This window comes from Rhinoraja longicauda, chromosome 16, assembly GCF_053455715.1.
Source record: "Rhinoraja longicauda isolate Sanriku21f chromosome 16, sRhiLon1.1, whole genome shotgun sequence".
In the NCBI taxonomy this organism is placed as follows: Eukaryota; Metazoa; Chordata; class Chondrichthyes; order Rajiformes; family Arhynchobatidae; genus Rhinoraja; species Rhinoraja longicauda.
This window is the reverse complement of record NC_135968.1, coordinates 46850824-46877133: the sequence shown is the minus strand read 5'-3', so window position 1 is coordinate 46877133 and position 26310 is coordinate 46850824. Positions and strand designations below refer to the sequence as shown.

Here is a 26310-nt window from a genome sequence, read left to right as displayed (position 1 = left end):
TGACCTCCAGTGCTGTCTGTGGGGCGTTTGCACTCTGTCACCACGTGGATTTATTCCGGGTGATTTGGTTTCCTCCCACATTCCAGAGATGTGTTGGTCAGTTAACTGGCTGCTCTAAATTACATCTAGCATACATGAATTACATCTAGCAATCACAAAAAAGAATGACAAGGGGAAGGTTTTGTGTGCATGTATACAAGAGAACAAGTAGCAGGAGACGGAGAATAACGGATTGGTTTCTGGCAGCCGCCAAAGACTTGATGGACTGAATGGATAATTTTGCAATTACCGATGATTGCAGGAATGAGGTAGCTATTTCATTAGTCAATATCTCATCATTCAACTATCAATCAACCTTCCGTCAAAACAGAAGATGTAGCAGAAAGCAGGACTGTCTCAGTAATTTATACAGACATCTGCAAGAGAAAGGACAGCTTAACTCCACTGGTATACCACGCCTCAACATTAATGAGCAGCACCAAGAAACAGAAACATCCCAACATTTTTTAATTCCTGCTGACAATTTCAAAGAAGTCAACGCAATTGAACCTCTTTACTGGCTGTGTAGGCAGTAAACTAATGTTCCCTACCTCCCCAACAAGGAAAACCAATCAAAACTGCTGCACATTGAAATTCATCTCAAAGCAGGAAACTTGCATGTTTTATTAATATTCCTGCTCCAATTTGTTTACTTCACAAATACAGAAGATGTGAACATTTCACACTTGGATATGCTGTAAATACATTCAGCACTGACTGAGGAATGTGAGCATGTCTGTCGGCAGATTTTGGGAGAAATCACTGTCATCAACATTCTGGTGCAGAGGCAAGGAATTCCAATCTGTCGATGCGTCAGCTTGCTGGGGAGTCAGGAAGTGAAATCAAAGATGGCACCACACAAGCTTCAAAGCTAAGCATTGGAAATGCCTCCATTGACATGCGGCATTCAATTATGGGTGCCACTTGCAATCCCGAGATCTGCGGTACTCTGAATACTATTGAAGATAAGGCTCCCCTTAAAGTACGTGTCGAAGGGAAGTTTGACAGACCCAACCTAAATCATGCTGGTGTTTGACAGGAAACAGATAAGTTGTTGTTTCTATTAGCAAAAAGGTCTACAAGAACTGGAGACAGATTTAAAGTGAGTAGGTAGTGGAAGGAAACATTTTCCTATACCAGAATTAAAGGGATCCGTAATTTCCTTCCAGAATTATGAACTGGATCATAAAATCTGCAAGAATGGTTTATGGAAATGGAAAAGAGAAATAGATAGATAATCAAAATAAAACTACTTCAGCACTGTAGGGCACAAGAGGAGTGCTGGCAGATGCATGACAAGTCACAGGGTTTCCGTCTGTGTGGAGCTATTCTCCATAATTGGAAGCACATGCCTTACGTTACCTGTCAGTACAAAAGACCAGACTGAAATGGAAACTCTCTTCAAGCATGAAAGAAGTTTGCAAAGGTAGCATGAAGATATACAGTGAAAATGCGTCTTGTGCATGAAGTGGAGTGGCATCCGTGAAGCTCCTTAAAACACACACCTTTTCATGCGTTTCTATCATTCCTATCTCATCCTCAAGAATCTCCAGGCATTACAAATTTTGTACAAATCTACCAGTCAAATGAATAATTTGAGTAAACACAGGTGAGTCAATAACAATTCAATCCAAGCTAATTTCTACATGGCAACAATGCTGAGATTCTCGGTCTGCTTTTTCAGCAGATCGCAGTTAAGCTGCATCTCATCTCATCTCTGCACTCTAATGCACTCTGCTGATCAGAATCGTTTATCTGGCAAAAACCTTTTATTACCATTCTTAAAATTGTCCATTGATACAACATTAACATGTGCAAAGAGAACTAGCCATGAACTAACTTATAAATCTGATCCATTATAGGAGTCACCTAGTCATAAATGCATCCTGGTTTGTTTTATAAAAGGACAGCAAGGACAACTAGGCATGTCGAGGCTTGCGTGGAATGTATGAGGGAAATTAGATCATTTAGAGAAAAAACTTCTGAATATAAAAATACTTTGACATTGAAAGATTTAACAAAATATTTACTGATATTGACTCAAGTGTAGAATGCTGACACAAAATGGTTTCCATGTTTTGAGGATCTTCTGGAAGCCACTAAGTTGTTACTCCTGCTTCTTAGCTTAATAATTTTGCATGAACTCCCGACTTTATTTCCGATTGTCTGATGCAGTCTGAAAAGTTATAATGTTGGGATGCGCCTCTACGACGGTGTTTTGAAGGTTCACTGAATTTCTGCATTTCTTTATCCAGTCAATAGAAATGACCAATGTGGAACTGAATATCATGGACAATCCACTGACAAGAAACGCTGCAGTATAACTTCCTGTTATATCCACCAACCAACCTGAGAAGAGAAAAATCAGTGGATCTAAATACATTGAAAAAACTACACGGCACCCACATCACCACCCACCCACATCACCACCCACCCACATCACCACCCACCCACATCACCACCCACCCACATCACCACCCACCCACATCACCACCCACATCACATCACCACCCACCCACATCACCACCCACCCACCCACATCACCACCCACCCACCCACATCACCACCCACCCACCCACATCACCACCCACCCACATCACCACCCACATCACATCACCACCCACATCACCACCCACCCACATCACCACCCACCCACCCACATCACCACCCACCCACCCACATCACCACCCACCCACCCACATCACCACCCACCCACCCACATCACCACCCACCCACCCACATCACCACCCACCCACATCACCACCCACCCACATCACCACCCACCCACATCACCACCCACCCACATCACCACCCACATCACATCACCACCCACATCACCACCCACCCACATCACCACCCACCCACCCACATCACCACCCACATCACCACCCACCCACATCACCACCCACATCACCACCCACATCACCACCCACCCACATCACCACCCACCCACATCACCACCCACCCACATCACCACCCACCCACATCACCACCCACCCACATCACCACCCACCCACATCACCACCCACCCACATCACCACCCACCCACATCACCACCCACCCACATCTCCACCCACCCACATCACCACCCACCCACATCACCACCCACCCACATCACCACCCACATCACCACCCACCCACATCACCACCCACATCACCACCCACCCACATCACCACCCACATCACCACCCACATCACCACCCACATCACCACCCACATCACCACCCACCCACATCACCACCCACATCACCACCCACCCACATCACCACCCACATCACCACCCACCAGCACAGGTAGACAAGGCTTATCCCCACAAATCTGGTTGCAAACATAGACAAATGCAGGAGTGGGCCATTTAGCCCTTCGAGTCATTCAATATGATCATGGCTGATCTTCTAAAATCAGTACCCCATTCCTGCTTTTCCCCCCATGTCCCTTGATTCCTTTAGCCCTAAGAGCTAAATCTAACTCTCACTTGTCAATATCACCTCTCACCAATATCACAGGAAAAATCTGAAGAAGGGTCTCGACCTGAAACGTCACTGATTCCTTCTCTCCAGAGAAGCTGCCTGACCCGCTGAGTTACTCCAGCTTTGTGTCTATCACCAATATCATATCTTATTATCATGCAAATTGGGGAAGATGTTAATTGATATGCACATGTGGATCTGAGTAGTAATTATGGCCACAATAACCCACAAACGGATAACGCAATATGCCCACCAGTGAAAGCAGGAGGTAGACACGACCGAGGGTCAGCCAGCATTCCCCCTGCAACCAAGGTTTGAGAAGCTGTGGGAAGCACCATCGTTTCCCTATGTCCCTACAGAACAGTAACTGCTGGTGATGACAAGATCTTTGTCAGTGTTTGTGTGATACTTGGAAATTATGAAAGGATAAATTTGGCTGGGACTCATTCGGTTAATGTTTTAATTACAGGGTTCTGAAATGTAGGGCTGCAATTCAGTCACACAATTTAACCAGAGTATAGGTCAGGTATAAAGGTAACAGTAAAATTATTCCACTTGTCCAGTGGAAAGAACTCACTCAGCCTTCTGCACTAAGCTAAAAGGTCGGCAATGCTTGGATTGTCCTTCTGCTAAGGAATAAGCATTCATTACAAAACCATGCAGAGCATGAATTCTGCCCGCTGAACCGTCAAAGTGTCTTTTCATGCATCTGCCAGCAGGTTTAAAGGGAGACTGCAATTTCTTCACTTTTCATGGCACACCCAGGCAGCTTTATAACATGCGGTGTGGCTGAGAAGGGCTGAAGCATATTGAGAAATAGTAACAAATCAGTCCCATTCTCAGATTTATTCACAAAATGCTGGAGTAACTCAGCAGGTCAGGCAGCATCTCGGGAGAGAAGGAATGGGTGACGTTTCGGGTCGAGACCCTTCTTCAGACTGATGTCAGGGGGGTGGGACAAAGGAAGGATATAGGTGGAGACAGGAAGATAGAGGGAGAACTGGGAAGGGGGGAGGGGAAGAGAGGGACAGAGGAACTATCTAAAGTTGGAGAAGTCGACGTTCATACCACTGGGCTGCAAACTGCCCAAGCGAAATATGAGGTGCTGTTCCTCCAATTTCCGGTGGGCCTCACTATGGCACTGGAGGAGGCCCATGACAGAAAGGTCAGACTGGGAATGGGAGGGGGAGTTGAAGTGTTGAAGGGAGCAGTTTGACCTGCTGAGTTACTCCAGCATTTTGTGAATAAATCGATTTGTACCAGCATCTGCAGTTATTTTCTTATATATATATAGTCCCATTCACAGTCCACGTTTACAAATAAAATCTTGAATTAGGCATGAGACATATTACTGACCTGCTATTGGTGGGCCAATAAGGAAGGGTATCCCATGGATAAAGTAGACTATTCCCAGAGCAGAGGAGAGGAACGCATTTCCTGCTATGTCCGATGTCACTACTGGGATGAGAGCAACATATGCCCCATCAAAGTATCCATAAAATACAGCATAGGGAACCAGGAGGGGGAAGGATCTTAGAATAGGAGTGAAGAGAGATGAGGCACCGTCCAGCCCAATGGTTACAACGTAACAGTATTTGCGGTATTTCTTCAACCACCTGCGGATTTAAATTGAGAATTAAAAAAAATCATAACTTCTGTACATCAGTAAACAAATAAAATCATTACTGCCTGTTTTTATTGCAGTTATTATAAAAATACTATTTAAAAAAAAATTAGACTTTTAATATAGAATTTCAGTATCAAAACTTGCTGAACAAAACCTGCAAGTAGCAGCAAATGTATCAGATGTATTAAAACATCATTAGGTTGAAGATAAAATATTGAACAATATTAAAAAGCTGGCAGGAAAAGCAGCAATGTCATACAGCTTACCTATGTGATAGTTTAAAACAGAAAAGTGTTTTCACTATAACACCAAGGGACTCAGAGCCTCAATGTGTGAGGCAAGAGTGAGATCAGGATCAAACCCAGGTGTCTGGTGCTCTGAAAAGCAGCTCTACCAGCTTGGTGTACTTGTGTGTACAAGACTTAATTTCAGAATGTTCAGTTAAGTCTAGAGATACAGCATGGAAACAGGCACTTCGGCCCACCGAGTTCACGTGATAATTGATTACCCATTCACATTAGTTCATAGAAAATAGGTGCAGGAGGAGGCCATTTGGCCCTTTGAGCCAGCACCGCCATTCATTGTGATCATGGCTGATCGTCCACAATCAATAACCCATGCCTGCCTTCTCCCCATATCCCTTGATTCCACTCGCCCCTAGAGCTCTATCTAACTCTTTCTTAAATCCATCCAGTGATTTGGCCTCCACTGCCCTCTGTGGCAGAGAATTCTACAAATTCACAACTCCCTGGGTGAAAAAGATCCTTCTCACCTCAGTTTTAAATGGCCTCCCTTTTATTCTAAGACTGTGGCCCCTGGTTCTGGACTCCCCCAACATTGGGAACATTTTTCCTGCATCTAGCTTGTCCAGTCTTTTTATAATTTTATATGTTTCTATAAGATCACCTCTCATCCATCTAAACTCCAGTGAATACAAGCCTAGTCTTTTCAATCTTTCCTCATATGACAGTCCCGCCATCCCAGGGATCAATCTCGTGAACCTACGCTGCACTGCCTCAATTACAAGGATGTCCTTCCTCAAATTAGGAGACCAAAACTGTACACAATACTCCAGACGTTGTCTGACCAGGGCCCTATACAACTGCAGAAGAACCTCTTTATTCCTATACCGAAATCCTCTCGTTATGAAGGCCAACATTCCATTAGCTTTCTTCACTGCCTGCTGTACCTGCATGCCAAGTTTCAGTGTCTGGTGTACAAGGACACCCAGGTCTCGCTGCACTTCCCCCTTACTGCATCTGCCATGCATCTGCCCACTCACTCAACCTGTCCAGGTCACCCTGCAACCTCTTCACAGTTTACACTGCCACCCAGCTTTGTGTCATCTGCAAACTTGCTGGTGTTACTTCTAATTCATTCATCCAAATCATTAATATATATAGTAAACAGTTGCGGCCCCAACACCGAGCCTTGCGGCACTCCACTCGCCACTGCCTGCCATTCTGAAAAGGACCCGTTTACTCCTCCTCTTTGCTTCCTATCTGCCAACCAATTCTCTATCCATGTCAACACCAATACCATGTGCTGTAATTTTGCTCACCAGTGGAGAGGGCCCAGGACATAAAGGTCAATGTGGGAATGGGAAGGGGAGCTAAGATGATTTGCAACCAGGATATCATGTATGCCAAGGCGGAACGATTGTCGAGTCTGCGCTTGGTCTCGCTGATATCTAGGAGTCCACACCTGAAACAGCGGGTACATCAGAGCAGGTTGGAGGAGGTGCAAGTGAGCCTCTGCCTCACCTGAAAGGTCTGTCGGGGTACCTGGAGAGAGTCGAGGGAGGAGGTATAAGGACAGGTTATAAGGACATCCTGTGGTTGTAGGGAAAAGTACCTGGGGAGGGGGTGGGAAGGGATGATTTAAAGAGGGAGTTGCGGAGGGAACGATCTATAAGGAAAGTGGAAAGGGATGGAGATGGGAAGATGTGGCTAGTGGCCAGATCCCATTGCAGGTGGCGAAAATGTTGGAGGATTATGTCTTGTACGCGACGGCTGATGGGGTGAAAGGTGAGAACTAGGGGGACTCTGTCCCTGTTGTGACTGGGGGGAGGGGAAGCAAAAGCGGAGCTGCGGGGTACCGAGAGCTCATTAGTGTGAGGGCCTCATCTATGATAGAAGGGGGGAACCCACAATCTCCCATATGGGACCTTATCAAAAGCTTTCTGAAAGTCTAGAAATGTAGTGGATGTAGTGGTCTACATCCACTACATCCACTGGCTCCCCTTCATCCATTTTACTTGTCACATCCTCAAAAAATTCCAGAAGATTAATCAAGCATGATTTCCCTCTCATAAATCCATACTGACTTGGACATCCTTTTACTGCTATCCAAATGCACCGTTATTACCTCTTTAATAATTGACTCCAGCATCTTCCCCACCACCGATATCAGGCTAACTGGTCTGTAATTCCCCGTTTTCTCTCTCTCTCTTTTGTTGAAAAGTGGGATAACATTAGCAGGAACTGATCCACATGGATCCACAAGAATTCCAATCCCCAGGAACTGATCCTGAATCTATTGAACATTGGAAAATGATCACCAATGCATCCACTATTTCTAGAGCCACCTCCCTGAGTACCCTGGGATGCAAACCATCAGGCCCAGGGGATTTATCAACCTTCAATCCCATTAGTCTAGAGATTGGTGAGGACGCGAACAGCTGAGTTGAAACACACATACTGGTGGAAAGACCAGAAACAGGGCAGATGAAATTTAACATTTTTTATGGACGTAGTACTATTTTAAAGAGGGACCAAGGAACAGAAAGACCTGCGTATGCATGCAAACAAATCTCTGAAGATAACAGGCCAGATTGAAATAGCAGTTAAAAATCATACATGAATTCTGGGCTTCACAGATAGAAACTCGTGAGGAGACATGGATGTTGAATCTCTATGCATGCTATGATGGGAAGAATTCAGATTATGCAAAAACATTTTTGTGCTAAAACTTCCAGACAGGTTGGGGGATCAGAAAAAGGTAATCTTGGATAGATTCTGGAGTTGTGCAGTGCTGAGAGATATATCAGAAGATTTGGTGGGAAATTCAGAAAAGTTGGCATAGACCACAATCTCAGGAGAATGGTCAGGTAGTTTGCAGTTACTCCAGGAATGAAACCTACAAAAGAGCTGTCTGAAGGCAGTCAAGAAATGACACCTTCAATGTGTTCAGAGGTGATTCAACACCCCCTACAATAGAGCAACCACCTACACAGCGGGAAGGACGACATAGAAATACAAGAAAAAGCAGCTTGCAGGCAGACACTAAAATGGATGCACCAGGTGGGGGACAATTATCATTGTCACAATATTGATTTGATGTTTGGCATGTTTGTTTGTTTGTTTCTGGCTCTCATTATTTGTGCAGAAGGGGACACTGGGGCATGATCTGAGGGATGGCAACATTAGGATAGTGTCACCAGGATAGTCTCTCCTGGGCCTTGGATGTTGCGGGAATTCTACACATGTTGATGATATTATGTGCTACTGTAGATGACAAGATGCCCATTTCCAAATTCATTGCCATGTTTGTGAGGGGAGGACTCATCAAAAGCTATTTCCAGCTTGTTTCTGTTGGGGAGAATTAACAATGGTGAAGCCATCGGCAGTAAATAGGAAATGTGGCTGACAGACCAAGCACCAGTTTAATGGAGAAGTCTGAAGAAGGGTCTCGACCCGAAACATCACCCATTCCTTCTCTCCCGAAATGCTGCCTGACCTGCTGAGTTACTACCGCTGTGTCGACCTGCAGGGTGATACTGCACACTTTGATGCAGGGTCTGTGCATGCTGAGGCACCAAGTGTGAATAGTCTGCAGCCATCGCTGGTCATAGAGTCAGATAGCATGTGGACAGCCTTTCAACCCAATCTATCCTTGCCAACAAAGATGCCCATATCCCATATTGCTCTATCCATGTACAAGTGCAAATGTATTGTAAATGCTGTTCTGACCTACTTCATCAATAACCTCTGGCAGCTCACTCTATATACCCACCATTCTACAGATTTCTAAGTAGAACACTACAGCACAGGAACAGGCCTTTCGGCCAACAATCTTTGTGCTGAACATGATGCCTAGTTCCTATTAAATCTCCCCTGTTTTTGGTTCTTGATTCCCTCCTCTGTCCGTGTCTCCTCCCTCGAGTCCATCCAAGGGCCACGACAGTCTTTCCGGGTGAAGCAGAGGTCCATTTGCACCTCCTCCAACCTCATCTACTGTATTTGCTGTTCCAGGTGTGGACTTCTATATATCGGCAAGACAAAGGACAGACTCGGCAATTGTTTCACTGAACACCTCTGCTTATTCCACCTAAACCAGGGGTGTCAAACTCATTTTAGGTCACGAGCCGGAATGGGCAAAATGCAACTTAATGCGGGCCAGATCAGTTGTGCACGCATGAACGCATAAACGCATGGACACATGGACGCATGAACACATGTGCGCATGAAAACATGTGCGCATGAACGCATGGACGCATGAACGCATGAACGCATGAGCGCATGTGCGCATGAACGCATGTGCGCATGGACGCATGAGCGCATGTGCGCATGGATGCATGGACGCATGACCGCATGAGCGCATGAATGCATGTGCGCAAGAACGCATGAACGCATGAACGCATGGAGGCATGAACGCATGTGCGCATGAACGCATGAACGCATGGACGCAAGAACGCATGTGCGCATGACCGCATGGACGCATGTGCGCATGAAAAGCATGTGTGCATGGAAGCATGGGCGCATAAGCGCATGAGCGCATGTGCGCATGAACGCATGAACGCATGTGCGCATGAAAGCATGGACGCATGTGCGCATGAACGGATGAACGCATGGACGCATGTGCACCTGAACGCATGTGTGCATGGACGTCTGAATGCATGTGCGCATGAACGCATGAACGCATGGTCGCATGAACGCATGTGCGCATGGACGCATGAACGCATGTGCGCATGGACGCATGAACGTGCGCATGAACGTGCGCATGTGCCCATGGATGCATGAATGCATGAACACATATGTGCATGGACGCATGAACGCATGAACACATGTGCGCATGGACGCATGAACACATGTGCGCATGTACGCATGAACGCATAAACGCATCGACGCATGAACGCATGAACACATGTGCGCATGAACGCATGGACACATGAACGCATGAACGCATGAGCGCGTGAACGCATGAACGCATGAGCACATGAATGCATGGACGCATGGACGCATGAACGCATGAACGTATGAACGCACGAGCGCATGAACGCATGTGCGCATGAACGCATGACCACATGTGCGCATGGACGCATGAACGCATGGATGCCTGAACGCATGGATGCATGAACGAATGTGTGCATGAACACATGTGCGCATGGGCACATGAACGCATGAGCGCATGTGCGCATGGACGCATGAACGCATGTGCGCATGGGCGCATGAGCGCATGGACGCATGGACGCATGTGCACATGGACGCATGAACGCATGTGCGCATGAAAGCATGAACGCATGGACGCATGAACGCATGGACGTATGAACGCATGAGCGCATGTGCGCATGTGCGCATGAACGCATGAACACAAGTGCGCATGAATGCATGGGGGCATGGACGCATGAACACATGAACGCATGAACGCATGTGCGCATTAACGCATGGACGCATGGACGCATGAACGCATGAGCACATGTGCGCATGGACGCATGGACGCATGAACGCATGTGCGCATGAACGCATGAACGCATGAACACATGTGCGCATGAACGCATGGACGCATGAACGCATGAACGCATGAACACATGTGCGCATGTACGCATGAACACATGTGCGCATGAACACATGTGCGCATGGACGCATGCACACATGAACGCATGAACACATGTGCGCATGAACGCATGAACACATGTGCGCATGAACGCATGAACACATGTGCGCATGAACGAATGGACGCATGACCGCATGTGCGCATAGACGCATGAACACATGGACGCATTAATGCATGTGCGCATGAACACACGTGTGCATGAACGCATTAACACATATGCGCATGGACGCATGTGCGCATGAATGCATGGACGCATGAACGCACGGACGCATGTGCGCATGGACGCATGAACGCATGTGCGCATGGACGCATGAACGTGCGCATGAACGTGCGCATGGACGCATGGATGCATGGACGCATGACTGCATGAAGACATGTGCGCATGAACGCATGAACAAATGTGCGCATGAACGCATGAACACATGTGCCCATGGACGCATAGACACATGAACGCATGAACACATGTGCGCATGGACGCATGAACGCATTAACACATGTGCGCATGGACGCATGAACACATGTGCGCATGTACGCATGAACGCATAAACGCATCGACGCATGGACGCATGAACACATGTGCGCATGAACGCATGGACGCATGAAGGAATGAACGCATGAGCGCGTGAACGCATGAACGCATGAGCACATGAACGCATGGACGCATGAACGCATGAACGCCTGAACGCATGGATGCATGAACGAATGTGTGCATGAACACATGTGCACATGGGCACATGAACGCATGAACGCATGTGCGCATGGACGCATGAACGCATGTGCGCATGGACACATGAGCGTATTGACGCATGGACGCATGGATGCATGTGCACATGGACGCATGAACGCATGTGCGCATGAACGCATGGACGCATGAACGCATGTGCGCATGAATGCATGAACACATGTGCGCATGGACGCTTGGACGCATGAACACATGTGCGCATGAACGCATGGGGGCATGGACGCATGAACACATGAGCGCATGAACGCATGTGCGCATTAACGCATGGACGCATGAACACATGTGCACATGGACGCATGGACGCATGTGCGTATGAATGCATGAACGCATGAACACATGTGCGCATGAACGCATGAACGCATGGACGCATGAACGCATGAACGCATGAACACATGTGCGCATGTACGCATGAACGCATGTGTGCATGAACGCATGTGCACATGGACGCATGCACAAATGAACGCATGAACACATGTGCGCATCAAAGCATGAACACATGTGCGCATGAACGCATGGACGCATGTGCGCATGGACGCATGAACGCATGTGCGCATGGACTCATGAACGTGCGCATGAACGTGCGCATGTGCCCATGGACGCATGAATGCATGAACACATATACGCATGGACGCATGAACGCATGAACACATGTGCGCATGGACGCATGAACGCATGAACGCATGAACACATGTGCGCATGTACGCATGAACGCATGTGCGCATGAACGCATGTGCACATGGACGCATGCACAAATGAACGCATGAACACATGTGCGCATCAAAGCATGAACACATGTGCGCATAAACGCATGGACGCATGTGCGCATGGACGCATGAACGCATGTGCGCATGGACTCATGAACGTGCGCATGAACGTGCGCATGTGCCCATGGACGCATGAATGCATGAACACATATGCGCATGGATGCATGAACGCATGAACACATGTGCGCATGGACGCATGAACACATGTGCGCATGTACGCATGAACGCATAAACGCATCGACGCATGAACGCATGGACGCATGTGCGCATGAACGGATGAACGCATGGACGCATGTGCACATGAACGCATGTGTGCATGGACATCTGAATGCATGTGCGCATGAACGCATGGTCGCATGAACGCATGTGCGCATGGACGCATGAACGCATGGACGCATGTGCGCATGGACGCATGAACGCATGTGCGCATGGACACATGAACGTGCACATGAACGTGCGCATGTGCCCATGGACGCATGGACGCATGAATGCATGAACACATATGCGCATGGACGCATGAACGCATGAACACATGTGCGCATGGACGCATGAACACATGTGCGCATGTACGCATGAACGCATAAACGCATCGACGCATGAACGCATGAACACATGTGCGCATGAACACATGAACGCATGAACGCATGAGCGCGTGAACGCATGAACGCATGAGCACATGAATGCATGGACGCATGGACGCATGGACGCATGAACGCATGAACGCATGAACGCACGAGCGCATGAACGCATGTGCGCATGAACGCATGACCACATGTGCGCATGGACGCATGAACGCATGGACGCCTTAACGCATGGATGCATGAACGAATGTGTGCATGAACACATGTGCGCATGGGCACATGAACGCATGTGCGCATGGACGCATGAACGCATGTGCGCATGGGCGCATGAGCGCATGGACGCATGGACGCATGTGCACATGGACGCATGAACGCATGTGCGCATGAACGCATGGGGGCATGGACGCATGAACACATGAACGCATGAACGCATGTGCACATTAACGCATGGACGCATGGACGCATGAACGCATGAACACATGTGCGCATGGACGCATGGACGCATGAACGCATGTGCGAATGAACGCATGAACGCATGAACACATGTGCGCATGAACGCATGGACGCATGAACGCATGAATGCATGAACACATGTGCGCATGTACGCATGAACACATGTGCGCATGAACACATGTGCGCATGGACGCATGCGCACATGTACGCATGAACACATGTGCGCATGAACGCATGAACACATGTGCGCATGAACGCATGAACACATGTGCGCATGAACGAATGGACGCATGACCGCATGTGCGCATAGACGCATGAACACATGGACGCATTAATGCATGTGCGCATGAACAAACGTGTGCATGAACGCATGAACACATATGCGCATGGACGCATGTGCGCATGAATGCATGGACGCATGGACGCATGTGTGCATGGACGCATGAACGCATGTGCGCATGAATGCATGAACGTGCGCATGAACGTGCGCATGGACGCATGGATGCATGGACGCATGACTGCATGAAGACATGTGCGCATGAACGCATGAACGCATGTGCGCATGAACGCATGAACTCATGAACTCATGAACAAATGTGCGCATGAACGCATGAACACATGTGCCCATTGACGCATAGACGCATGAACGCATGAACACATGTGCGCATGGACGCATGAACGCATGAACGCATTAACACATGTGCGCATGGACGCATGAACACATGTGCGCATGTAAGCATGAACGCATAAACGCATCGACGCATGGACGCATGAACACATGTGCGCATGAACGCATGGACGCATGAAGGAATGAACGCATGAGCGCGTGAACGCATGAACGCATGAGCACATGAACGCATGGACGCATGAACGCATGAACGCATGAACGCATGGATGCATGAACGCATGTGCGCATGGACGCATGAACGCATGGACGCATGAACGCATGAGCGCATGTGCGCATGAACGCATGAACACATGTGCAAATGAAAGCATGGACGCATGTGCGCCTGGACGCATGAACGCATGGACGCATTAATGCATGTGCGCATGAACACATGTGTGCATGAACGCATGAACACATGTGCGCATGGACGCATGTGCGCATGAATGCATGGACGCATGAACACATGAACACATGTGCGCGTGGACTCATGAACACATGTGCGCATGAACGCATGAATGCATGGACGCATGAAGACATGTGCGCATGAACGCATGTGCGCATGAACGCATGAACTTATGTGCGCATGAACAAATGTGCGCATGAACGCATGAACACATGTGCGCATGTACGCATGGACACATGAATGCATGAACGCATGAGCGCGTGAACGCATGAACGCATGAGCACATGAATGCATGGAGGCATGGACGCATGGACGCATGAACGCATGTGTGCATGAACGCATGAACACATGTGCGCATGGACGCATGAATGCATGAACACATGTGCGCATGAACGCATGGGGGCATGGACACATAAACACATGAACGCATGAACGCATGTGCGCATTAACGCATGGATGCATGGACGCATGAACGCATGAACACATGTGCGCATGGACGCATGGATGCATGAACGCATGTGCGCATGAACGCATGAACGCATGAACACATGTGCGCATGAACGCGTGGACGCATGAACGCATGAACGCATGAACACATGTGCGCATGTACGCATGAACATATATGCGCATGAACGCATGTGCGCATGGACAAATGCACACATGAACGCATGAACACATGTGCGCATGAACGCATGAACACATGTGCGCATGAACACGTGCACATGAACGAATGGAAGCATGACCGCATGTGCGCATGGACGCATGAACTCATGGACGCATTAATGCATGTGTGCATGAACACACGTGTGCATGAACGCATGAACACATGTGCGCATGTACGCATGTGCGCATGAATGCATGGACGCATGAACGCATGAATACATGAACGCATGGACGCATGGACGCATGAACGCACGAGCGCATGAACGCATGTGCGCATGAATGCATGACCACATGTGCGCATGGACGCATGAACGCATGGACGCATGAACGTGCGCATGAACGTGCGCATGTGCCCATGGATGCATGGACGCATGAACGCATGAACTTATGTGCGCATGAACAAATGTGCGCATGAACGCATCAACACATGTGCGCATGGACGCATGAACGCATGAACACATGTGCGCATGAACGCATGGACACATGAACGCATGAACGCATGAGCGCGTGAACGCATGAACGCATGAGCACATGAATGCATGAACGCATGGACGCATGGACGCATGGACGCATGAACGCACGAGCGCATGAACGCATGTGCGCATGAATGCATGACCACATGTGCGCATGGACGCATGAACGCATGGACGCCTGAACGCATGGATGCATGAACAAATGTGTGCATGAACACATGTGCGCATGGGCACATGAACGCATGAACGCATGTGCGCATGGACGCATGAACGCATTTGCGCATGAACACATGAACGCATGAACACATGTGCGCATGAACGCATGGACGCATGAACGCATGAACACATGAACACATGTGCGCATGTACGCATGAACACATATGTGCATGAACGCATGTGCGCATGGACGCATGCACACATGAACGCATGAACACATGTGCGCATGAACGCATGAACACATGTGCGCATGAACACGTGCGCATGAACGAATGGACGCATGACCGCATGTGCGCATGGACGCATGAACGCATGGATGCATTAAAGCATGTGCGCATGAACACATGTGTGCATGAACGCATGAACACATGTGCGCATGGACGCATGTGCGCATGAATGCATGGACGCATGAAAGCATGAACACATGTGCGCATGTGCGCATGAACGCATGGACTCATGGACGCATGTGCGCATGAACGCATGAACGCATGGACGCATGTGCACATGAACGCATGTGTGCATGGACGTATGAATGCATGTGCGCATGAACGCATGGTCGCATGAACACATGTGCGCATGGACGCATGAACGCATGTGCGCATGAACGCATGGATGCATGAACGCATGAACGCATGAACACATGTACGCATGAACACATGTGCGCATGAGCGCATGTGCGCATGGATGCATGCACACATGAACGCATGAACACATGTGCGCATGAACGCATGAACGCATGTGCGCATGAACGCATGAACACATGTGCAAATGAATGCATGGACGCATGAACGCATTTGCGCCTGGACGCATGAACGCATGAACGCATGGACGCATTAATGCATGTGCACATGAGCACACGTGTGCATGAACGCATGAACACATGAACACATGTGCGCATGGACGCATGGACGCATGAACGCATGTGCGCATGAACGCATGAACGCATGAAAATATGAACACATATGCGCATGGATTCATGAACACATGTGCGCATGAACGCATGAATGCATGGACGCATGAAGACATGTGCGCATGAACGCATGTGCTCATGAACGCATGAACTTATGTGCGCATGAACAAATGAGCATGAACGCATGAACACATGTGCGCATGGACGCATGGACGCATGGACGCATGAACACATGTGCGCATGGACGCATGAACACATGTGCGCATGTACGCATGAACGCATGTGCACATGGACGCATGAACACGTGCGCATGTATGCATGAATGCATAAACGCATGGACGCATGACAAAATGAACGCATGGACACATGTGCGCATGAACGCATGGACGCATGAACGCATGAGCGCATGAACGCATGAGCACATGAGCACATGAACGCATGAACGCATGGATGCATGAACGCATGAACGCATGAACGCATGAGCGCATGAACGCATGAACGCATGAACGCAAGAACGCAAGTGCGCATTAACGTATGACCACATGTGCGCATGAACGCATGGACGCCTGAACGCATGAACGCATGTGCGCATGGACGCATGAGCGCATGGACGCATGGACGCATGGACGCATGGACACATGGACGCATGTGCACATGGACGCATGAACGCATGAGCGCATGAACGCATGAACGCATGGACGCATGAACGCATGAGCGCATGTATGCATGAACGCATGAACACATGTGCGCATGAACGCATGGGGGCATGGACGCATGAACGCATGTGCGCATGAACGCATGGACGCATCAAAGCATGAGCGCATGTGCGCATGAATGCATGAACACATGTGCACATGGACGCTTGGATGCATGAACACATGTGCGCATGAACGCATGGGGGCATGGACGCATGAACACATGAACGCATGAACGAATGTGCGCATTAACGCTTGGATGCATGGATGCATGAACGCATGAACACATGTGCGCATGGACGCATGGACGCATGAACGCATGAACGCATGTGCGCATGAACGCATGAACACATGTGCGCATGAACACATGTGTGCATGGACGCATGCACACATGAACGCATGAACACATGTGCGCATGAACGCATGAACACATGTGCGCATGAACGCATGGACGCATGAACACATGTGCGCATGAACACATGTGCGCATGGACGCATGCACACATGAACGCATGAACACATGTGCGCATGAACGCATGAACACATGTGCGCATGAACGCATGGATGCATGAACGCATGTGCGCATGGACGCATGAACGCATGGACGAATTAATGCATGTGCGCATGAACACACGTGTGCATGAACGCATGAACACATGTGCGCATAGACGCATGAACGCATGTGCGCATGAATGCATGGACGCATGAACGCATGAACGCATGAACACATGTGCGCATGGACGCATGAACACATGTGCGCATGAACGCATGGACGCATGAAGACATGTGCGCATGAACGCATGAATGCATGTGCGCATGAACGCATGAAATTATGTGCACATGGACAAATGCGTGCATGAACAAATGTGTGCATGAACACATGTGCACATGGGCACATGAATGCATGAACGCATGTGCGCATGGATGCATGAACGCATGGACGCATGTGCACATGGACGCATGAACGCATGTGCGCATGAACGCAAGAACGCATGAACGCATGGACGCATGAGCGCATGTGTGCATGAACGCATGTACGCATGAACGCATGTGCGCATGAGCGAATGAAAGCATGGACGCATGAGTGCATGGACGCATGGACGCATGGACGCATGAACGCATGATCACATGTGCGCATGGACGCATGAACGCATGTGCGCATGGACGTATGAACGCATGAACGCTTGTGCGCATGGACGCATGTGCGCATGAAAAGCATGTGCGCATGGAAGCATGGACGCATGAGCGCATGAGAGCATGTGCGCATGAACGCATGAACGCATGAACGCATGTGCGCATGAACGCATGGACGCATGTGCGCATGAACGCATGAACGCATGGACGCATGAACGCATGGTCACATGAACGCATGTGCGCATGAACGCATGAATGCATGGACGCATGAACGCATGTGCACATGGATGCATGAACGTGCGCATGAACGTGCGCATGGACGCATGAACGCATGGACGCATGAACACATATGCGCATGAACGCATGGACGCATGAATGCATGAACGCATGAGCGTATGAACGCATGAACGCATGAACGCATGAACGCATGGATGCATGGACGCATGAACGCATGAACGCATGGACGCATGGACGCATGACTGCATGAAGACATGTGCGCATGAACGCATGAACACATGTGCGCATGGACGCATGAGCGCATGTGTGCATGAACACATGTACGCATGAACGCATGAACGCATGTGCGGATGTGCGCATGAACGAATGAAAGCATGGACGCATGAGCGCATGGACGCATGGATGTATGGATGCATGAACGCATGATCACATGTGCGCATGGACGCATGAACGAATGTGCGCATGGACGTATGAACGCATGAACGCTTGTGCGCATAGACGCATGTGCGCATGAAAAGCATGTGCACTTGGAAGCATGGACGCATGAACGCATGAGCGCATGTGCGCATGAACGCATGAACGCATGTGCGCATGAACGCATGGACGCATGTGCGCATGAACGAATGGACGCATGGACGCATGTGCACATGAACGCATGTGTGCATGGACGTATGAATGCATGTGCGCATGAAGGCATGAACGCATGGTCGCATGAACGCATGTGCGCATGGACGCATGAACGCATGTACGCATGTGCGCAGGGATGCATGAACGCATGTGCGCATGAACGCATGGACGAATGAGCGCATGAACGCATGAACACATGTGCGCATGGACGCATGAACGCATGAACACATGTGCGCATGGACGCATGTGCACATGAACGCATGTGTGCATGGACGTATGAATGCATGTGCGCATGAAGGCATGAACGCATGGTCGCATGAACGCATGTGCGCATGGACGCATGAACGCATGTACGCATGTGCGCAGGGATGCATGAACGCATGTGCGCATGAACGCATGGACGAATGAGCGCATGAACGCATGAACACATGTGCGCATGAACACATGTGCGCATGAACGCATGGGGGCATGGATGCATGAGCACATGAACGCATGTGCGCATTAACGCATGGACGCATGGACGCATGAACGCATGAACACATGTGCGCATGGACGCATGGACGCATGGATGCATGGACGCATGAACGCATGAACGCATGGACGCATGAACGCATGAACACATGTGCGCATGGACGCATGGACGCATGGATGCATGGATGCATGAACACATGAACACATGTGCGCATGGACGCATGAGCGCATGTGTGCATGAACACATGTACACATGAACGCATGAATGCATGTGCGGATGTGCGCATGAACGAATGAAAGCATGGACGCATGAGCGCATGGACGCATGGACGTATGGATGCATGAACGCATGATCACATGTGCGCATGGACGCATGAACGAATGTGCGCATGGACGTATGAACGCATGAACGCTTGTGCGCATGGACGCATGTGCGCATGAAAAGCATGTGCACTTGGAAGCATGGACGCATGAACGCATGAGCGCATGTGCGCATGAACGCATGAACGCATGTGCGCATGAACGCATGTGTGCATGAACGCATGGACGCATGTGCGCATGAACGAATGGATGCATGGACGCATGTGCACATGAACGCATGTGTGCATGGACGTATGAATGCATGTGCACATGAAGGCATGAACGCATGGTCGCATGAACGCATGTGCGCATGGACGCATGAACGCATGTGCGCAGGGATGCATGAACGCATGTGCGCATGAACGCATGGACGAATGAGCGCATGAACGCATGAACACATGTGCGCATGGACGCATGAACGCATGAACACATGTGCGCATGAACGCATGGGGGCATGGATGCATGAGCACATGAACGCATGTGCGCATTAACGCATGGACGCATGGACGCATGAACGCATGAACACATGTGCGCATGGACACATGGACGCATGAACGCATGAACGCATGAACACATGTGCGCATGAACGCATGGACGCATGAATGCATGAACGCATGAACCCATGTGCGCATGTACGCATGAACACATGTGCGCATGAACGCATGTGCGCATGGACGCATGAACACATGAACGCATGAACACATGTGCGCATGAACGCATGAACACATGTGCGCATGGACGCATGAACGCATGGACACATGAGCGCATGTGCGCATGAACGCATGAACACATGTGTGCATGGACGCATGAACGCATGAACACATGTGTGCATGAATGCATGGGGGCATGGATGCATGAGCACATGAACGCATGTGCGCATTAACGCATGGACGCATGGACTCATGAACGCATGAACACATGTGCGCATGGACGCATGAACGCATGTGCGCATGAACGCATGGACGCATGTGCGCATGAACGAATGGACGCATGGATGCATGTGCACATGAACGCATGTGTGCATGGATGTATGAATGCATGTGCGCATGAACGCATGAACGCATGGTCGCATGAACGCATGTGCGCATGGACGCCTTAGCGCATGTACACATGTGCGCAGGGACGCATGAACGCATGTGCGCAAGAACGCATGGACGAATGAGCGCATGAACGTATGAACACATGTGCGCATGGACGCATGAACGCATGAACGCATGTGCGCATGAACGCATGAACGCATGAACACATGTGCGCATGAACGCATGGACGCATGAACGCATGAACGCATGAACACATGTGCGCATGTACGCATGAACACATGTGCGCATGAACACATGTGCGCATGGACGCATGAACACATGAACGCATGAACACATGTGCGCATGAACGCATGAACAAATGTGCGCATGAACGCATGAACAAATGTGTGCATGAACGCATGGACGCATGAATGCATGTGCGCATGGACGCATGAACACATGAACGCATGAACACATGTGCGCATGAACGCATGAACACATGTGCGCATGAAAGCATGAACGCATGGATGCATGAACGCATGGACGCATGAACGCATGGACGCATGAACGCATGAGTGCATGTGCGCATGAACGCATGAACACATGTGCGCATGGACGCATGAACGCATGAACACATGTGTGCATGAACACATGGGGGCATGGATGCATGAGCACATGAACGCAAGAACGCATGTGCGCATTAACGCATGGATGCATGGACTCATGAACGCATGGACGCATGACAAAATGAACGCATGAACACATGTGCGCATGAACGCATGGACGCATGAGCGCATGAACGCATGAACGCATGAGCACATGAACGCATGAACGCATGAACGCATGGACGCATGGACGCATGAACGCATGAACGCATGAGCGCATGAACGCATGAACGCAAATGCGCATTAATGCATGACCACATGTGCGCATGAACGCATGGACGCCTGAACGCATGGACGCATGAAAGAATGTGTGCATGAACACATGTGCTCATGGGCACATGAACGCATGAACGCATGTGCGCATATACGCATGAACGCATGGACACATGTGCACATGGACGCATGAATGCATGTGCGCATGAATGCATGAACGCATGGACGCATGAGCGCATGTGTGCATGAAAGCATGTACGCATGAACGCATGTGCGCATGAATGAATCAAAGCCTGGACCAATGAGCGCATGAACGCATGTGCGCTTGGACGCATGGACGCATGGACATATGGACGCATGGGCGCATGTTCACATGTGCGCATGGACGCATGAACGCATGTGCGCATGAATGCATGTGCGCATGAATGCATGAACGCATGAACGCATGAACGCATGAATGCATGGACGCATGAACGCATGTGCGCATGAATGCATGAACGCATGAACGCATGAATGCATGAACGCATGGACGCATGAACGCATGAACGCATGAACGCGTGAGCACATGAACACATGTGTGCATGAACGCATGAACGCATGGACTTATGAACGCATGAACGCGTGAGCACATGAACACATGTGTGCATGAACGCATGAACACATGGACTTATGAACGCATGAACGCATGAACGCATGTGCGCATGAATGCATGGACGCATGTGCGCATGTGCCCATGAACGCATGAGTGCATGGATGCATGGGCGCATGTGCGCATGGACGCATGGATGCATGAAAGCATGGGCGCATGTGCGCATGGACGCATGAGAGCATGGACGCATGAGCGCATGAGTGCATGTGCGCATGTGTGCATGAACGCATGGGCGCATGAACAAATGTGCGCATGAACGCATGAACACATGTGCGCATGGACACATGCCCGCATGAACACATATGCGCATGGACGCATGAACACATGTACGCATGGACGCATGAACACATGTGCGCATGGACGCATGAACACATGTGCGCATGGACGCATGAACGCATAAACGCATGGACGCATGACAAAATGAATGCATGAACACATGTGCGCATGAACGCATGGACGCATGAACGCATGAGCGCATGAACGCATGAACGCATGAGCACATGAACGCATGAACGCATGAACGCATGGACGCATGAACGCATGAACGCATGAATGCATGAGCGCATGAACGCATGAACGCATGAACGCAAGTGCGCATTAATGCACGGACGCATGAACGCATGGACGCATGTGCACATGGACGCATGAACGCATGTGCGCATGGATGCATGAACGCATGGACGCATGCGCGCATGTGTGCATGAACGCATGTACGCATGATCGCATGAACGCATGTGCTCATGAACGAATCAAAGCCTGGATGCATGAGCGCATGAACGCATGGGCGTATGTGCGCATGGACGCATGGACGTATAATAATAATAATAATAATAATACATTTTATTTATATAGCGCTTTTCATATACTCAAAGACGCTTTACAGAGATTTTGAGAACATAGGGAAATTAATAGATAGATAAATAAGTAAATAAATAAATGAACAGAGAAAGGAGACAGAAGGTGAGGTGACCTTCAGTGGTTGAAGGCAGTACTGAACAGGTGAGACTTCAGCGATGTTTTGAATGTGGTGAGTGTGGGGGAGTCTCTAACGGTTTGGGGTAGTGAGTTCCATAGGGTGGGAGCAGCGATGGAGAAAGCCCTGTCCCCCCAGGATCTGAGTTTAGTCCGGATGTGGGGGGATAGGAGATTGGCAGCGGCAGAGCGGAGGGTGCAGGTGGGAGTGTGCCTGTGGAGGAGGTCGGTCAGGTAGGATGGGGCCAGGTTATGGAGGGCTTTGTAGGTTATGAGGAGGATTTTGTACTGGATTCTCTGGCGGATGGGGAGCCAGTGGAGTTTATAAAGGACGGGGGTGATATGGTCACGGATCGAGGTGTGTGTGAGTAGACGGGCAGCGGAGTTTTGAATGTATTGAAGTTTATTGATGATTTTTGAGGGTGCGCCATAGAGGAGGCTGTTGCAGTAGTCCAGACGGGAGGTGATGAAGGCGTGGATGAGGGTTTCTGCAGCTGTGGAGGAGAGGGATGGACGGAGAAGGGCAATGTTTTTGAGGTGGAAGAAGGCTGTCTTTGTGATGCGTTTGATGTGTTTGTCGAAGGAGAGGGTTTGATCAAGAATGATTCCAAGATTCCGGATGTGAGGTGAGGTGGATACTGGGAGACCATCAATGTTGAGGATGAAGTTTTGGGTGGATTTGGTGAGCATTTTTGGACCAATGATGATGATTTCAGATTTGACGTATGGACGTATGGACGCATGAACGCATGATCACATGTGCGCATGGACGCATGAACGCATGAACACATGTGCGCATGACTGCATGAACGCATGAAGGCATGGACACATGAACGCATGAACGCATGGATGCATGAACGCATGGACGCATGTGCGCATGTGCCCATGAACGCATGAACGCATGAGTGCATGGGCGCATGGGCGCATGAACGCATGTGCGCATGGATGCATGAGTGCATGTGCGCATGAACGCATGGGCGCATGAGCGCATATGCGCATGAACGCATGAACACATGTGCGCATGAACGCATGAACACATGTGCGCATGAACGCATGTGCGCATGGACGCATGATCGCATGAACACATGGACGCATGTGCGAATGGACGCATGGACGCATGAACGCATGGACGCATGAGCGCATATGCGCATGGACGCATGAACACATGCGCGCATGAACGCATGTGCGCATGGACGCAAGAACGCATGGACGCATGAGCGCATGTGCGCATGGACGCATGAACACATCTGTGCATGAACGCAGGTGCGCATGGGCGCATGTGCGCATGGACGCATGAGCGCATGGACGCATGAGCGCATGAGTGCATGTGCGCATGTGTGCATGAACGCATGAGCGCATATGCGCATGGACGCATGAATACATGTGCGTATGAACGCATGTGCACATGGACGCATGAACGCATGTGCGCATGAATGCATGAACGCATGGACGCATGAGCGCATGTGTGCATGAACGCATGAGCGCATGAACGAATCAAAGCCTGGATGCATGAGCGCATGAACGCATGTGCGCATGGACGCATGGACGCATGGATGCATGATCACATGTGCACATGGACGCATGAACGCATGTGTGCATGAATGCATGAACGCATGAACGCATGAACGCATGGACGCATGAGCGCATGAACACATGTGCGCATGAACGCATGTGCACATGGACGCATGAGCGCATGAGTGGATGTGCGCATGTGTGCATGAACGCATGGGCGCATATGCGCATGGACGCATGAACACATGTGCGCATGTGCGCATGTACGCAAGAACGCATGGACGCATGAGCGCATGGACGCATGAACGCATGTGCGCATGGACGCATGGACGTATGAACGCATGGACGCATGTGCGTATGTGCCCATGAATGCATGAACGCATGAGTTCATGGACGCATGGACGCATGAAAGCATGGGCGCATGTGCGCATAGACGCATGAGCGCATGGACGCATGAACACATGTGCGCATGAACGCATGTGCACATGGACGCATGAGCGCATGAGTGGATGTGCGCATGTGTGCATGAACGCATGGGCGCATATGCGCATGGACGCATGAACACATGTGCGCATGTGCGCATGTACGCAAGAACGCATGGACGCATGAGCGCATGGACGCATGAACACATGTGCGCATGTGCGCATGGATGCATGAACGCATGGACGCATGAGCGCATGAACGCATGTGCACATGGACGCATAGACGCATGAACGCATGAACACATGGACGCATGTGCGGATGGACGCATGGACGCATGAACGCATGGACGCATGAACGCATGGACGCATGAATGAATGAACGCATGTGCGCATGGACGCATGTGCGCATGGACACATGGACGACTGAATGCATGGACGCATGGACGCATGAATGCATGGACGCATTTGGTCTCCAAATTTGAGGAAGGATAT

At 49.8% G+C, this 26310-nt stretch overlaps 1 protein-coding gene across 4 annotated transcripts in view; it reads right to left on the bottom strand.

Annotated features, from left to right (window-relative positions):
* Positions 1-503: 503 nt before the first annotated feature.
* The window catches only part of slc16a12b (solute carrier family 16 member 12b), a 124151-nt gene continuing 98344 nt past the window's right edge, over positions 504-26310 (bottom strand). For all 4 annotated transcript variants that reach the window (XM_078413743.1, XM_078413742.1, XM_078413741.1 and 1 more), the window contains 2 exons: positions 4866-5125; positions 504-2388 (listed from right to left, as the gene is read on the bottom strand). In XM_078413743.1, the coding sequence (XP_078269869.1) occupies positions 2192-2388; positions 4866-5125 (457 nt within the window). In that variant the 3' untranslated portion in view covers positions 504-2191. The remainder of the gene's footprint in view (positions 2389-4865; positions 5126-26310) is intronic.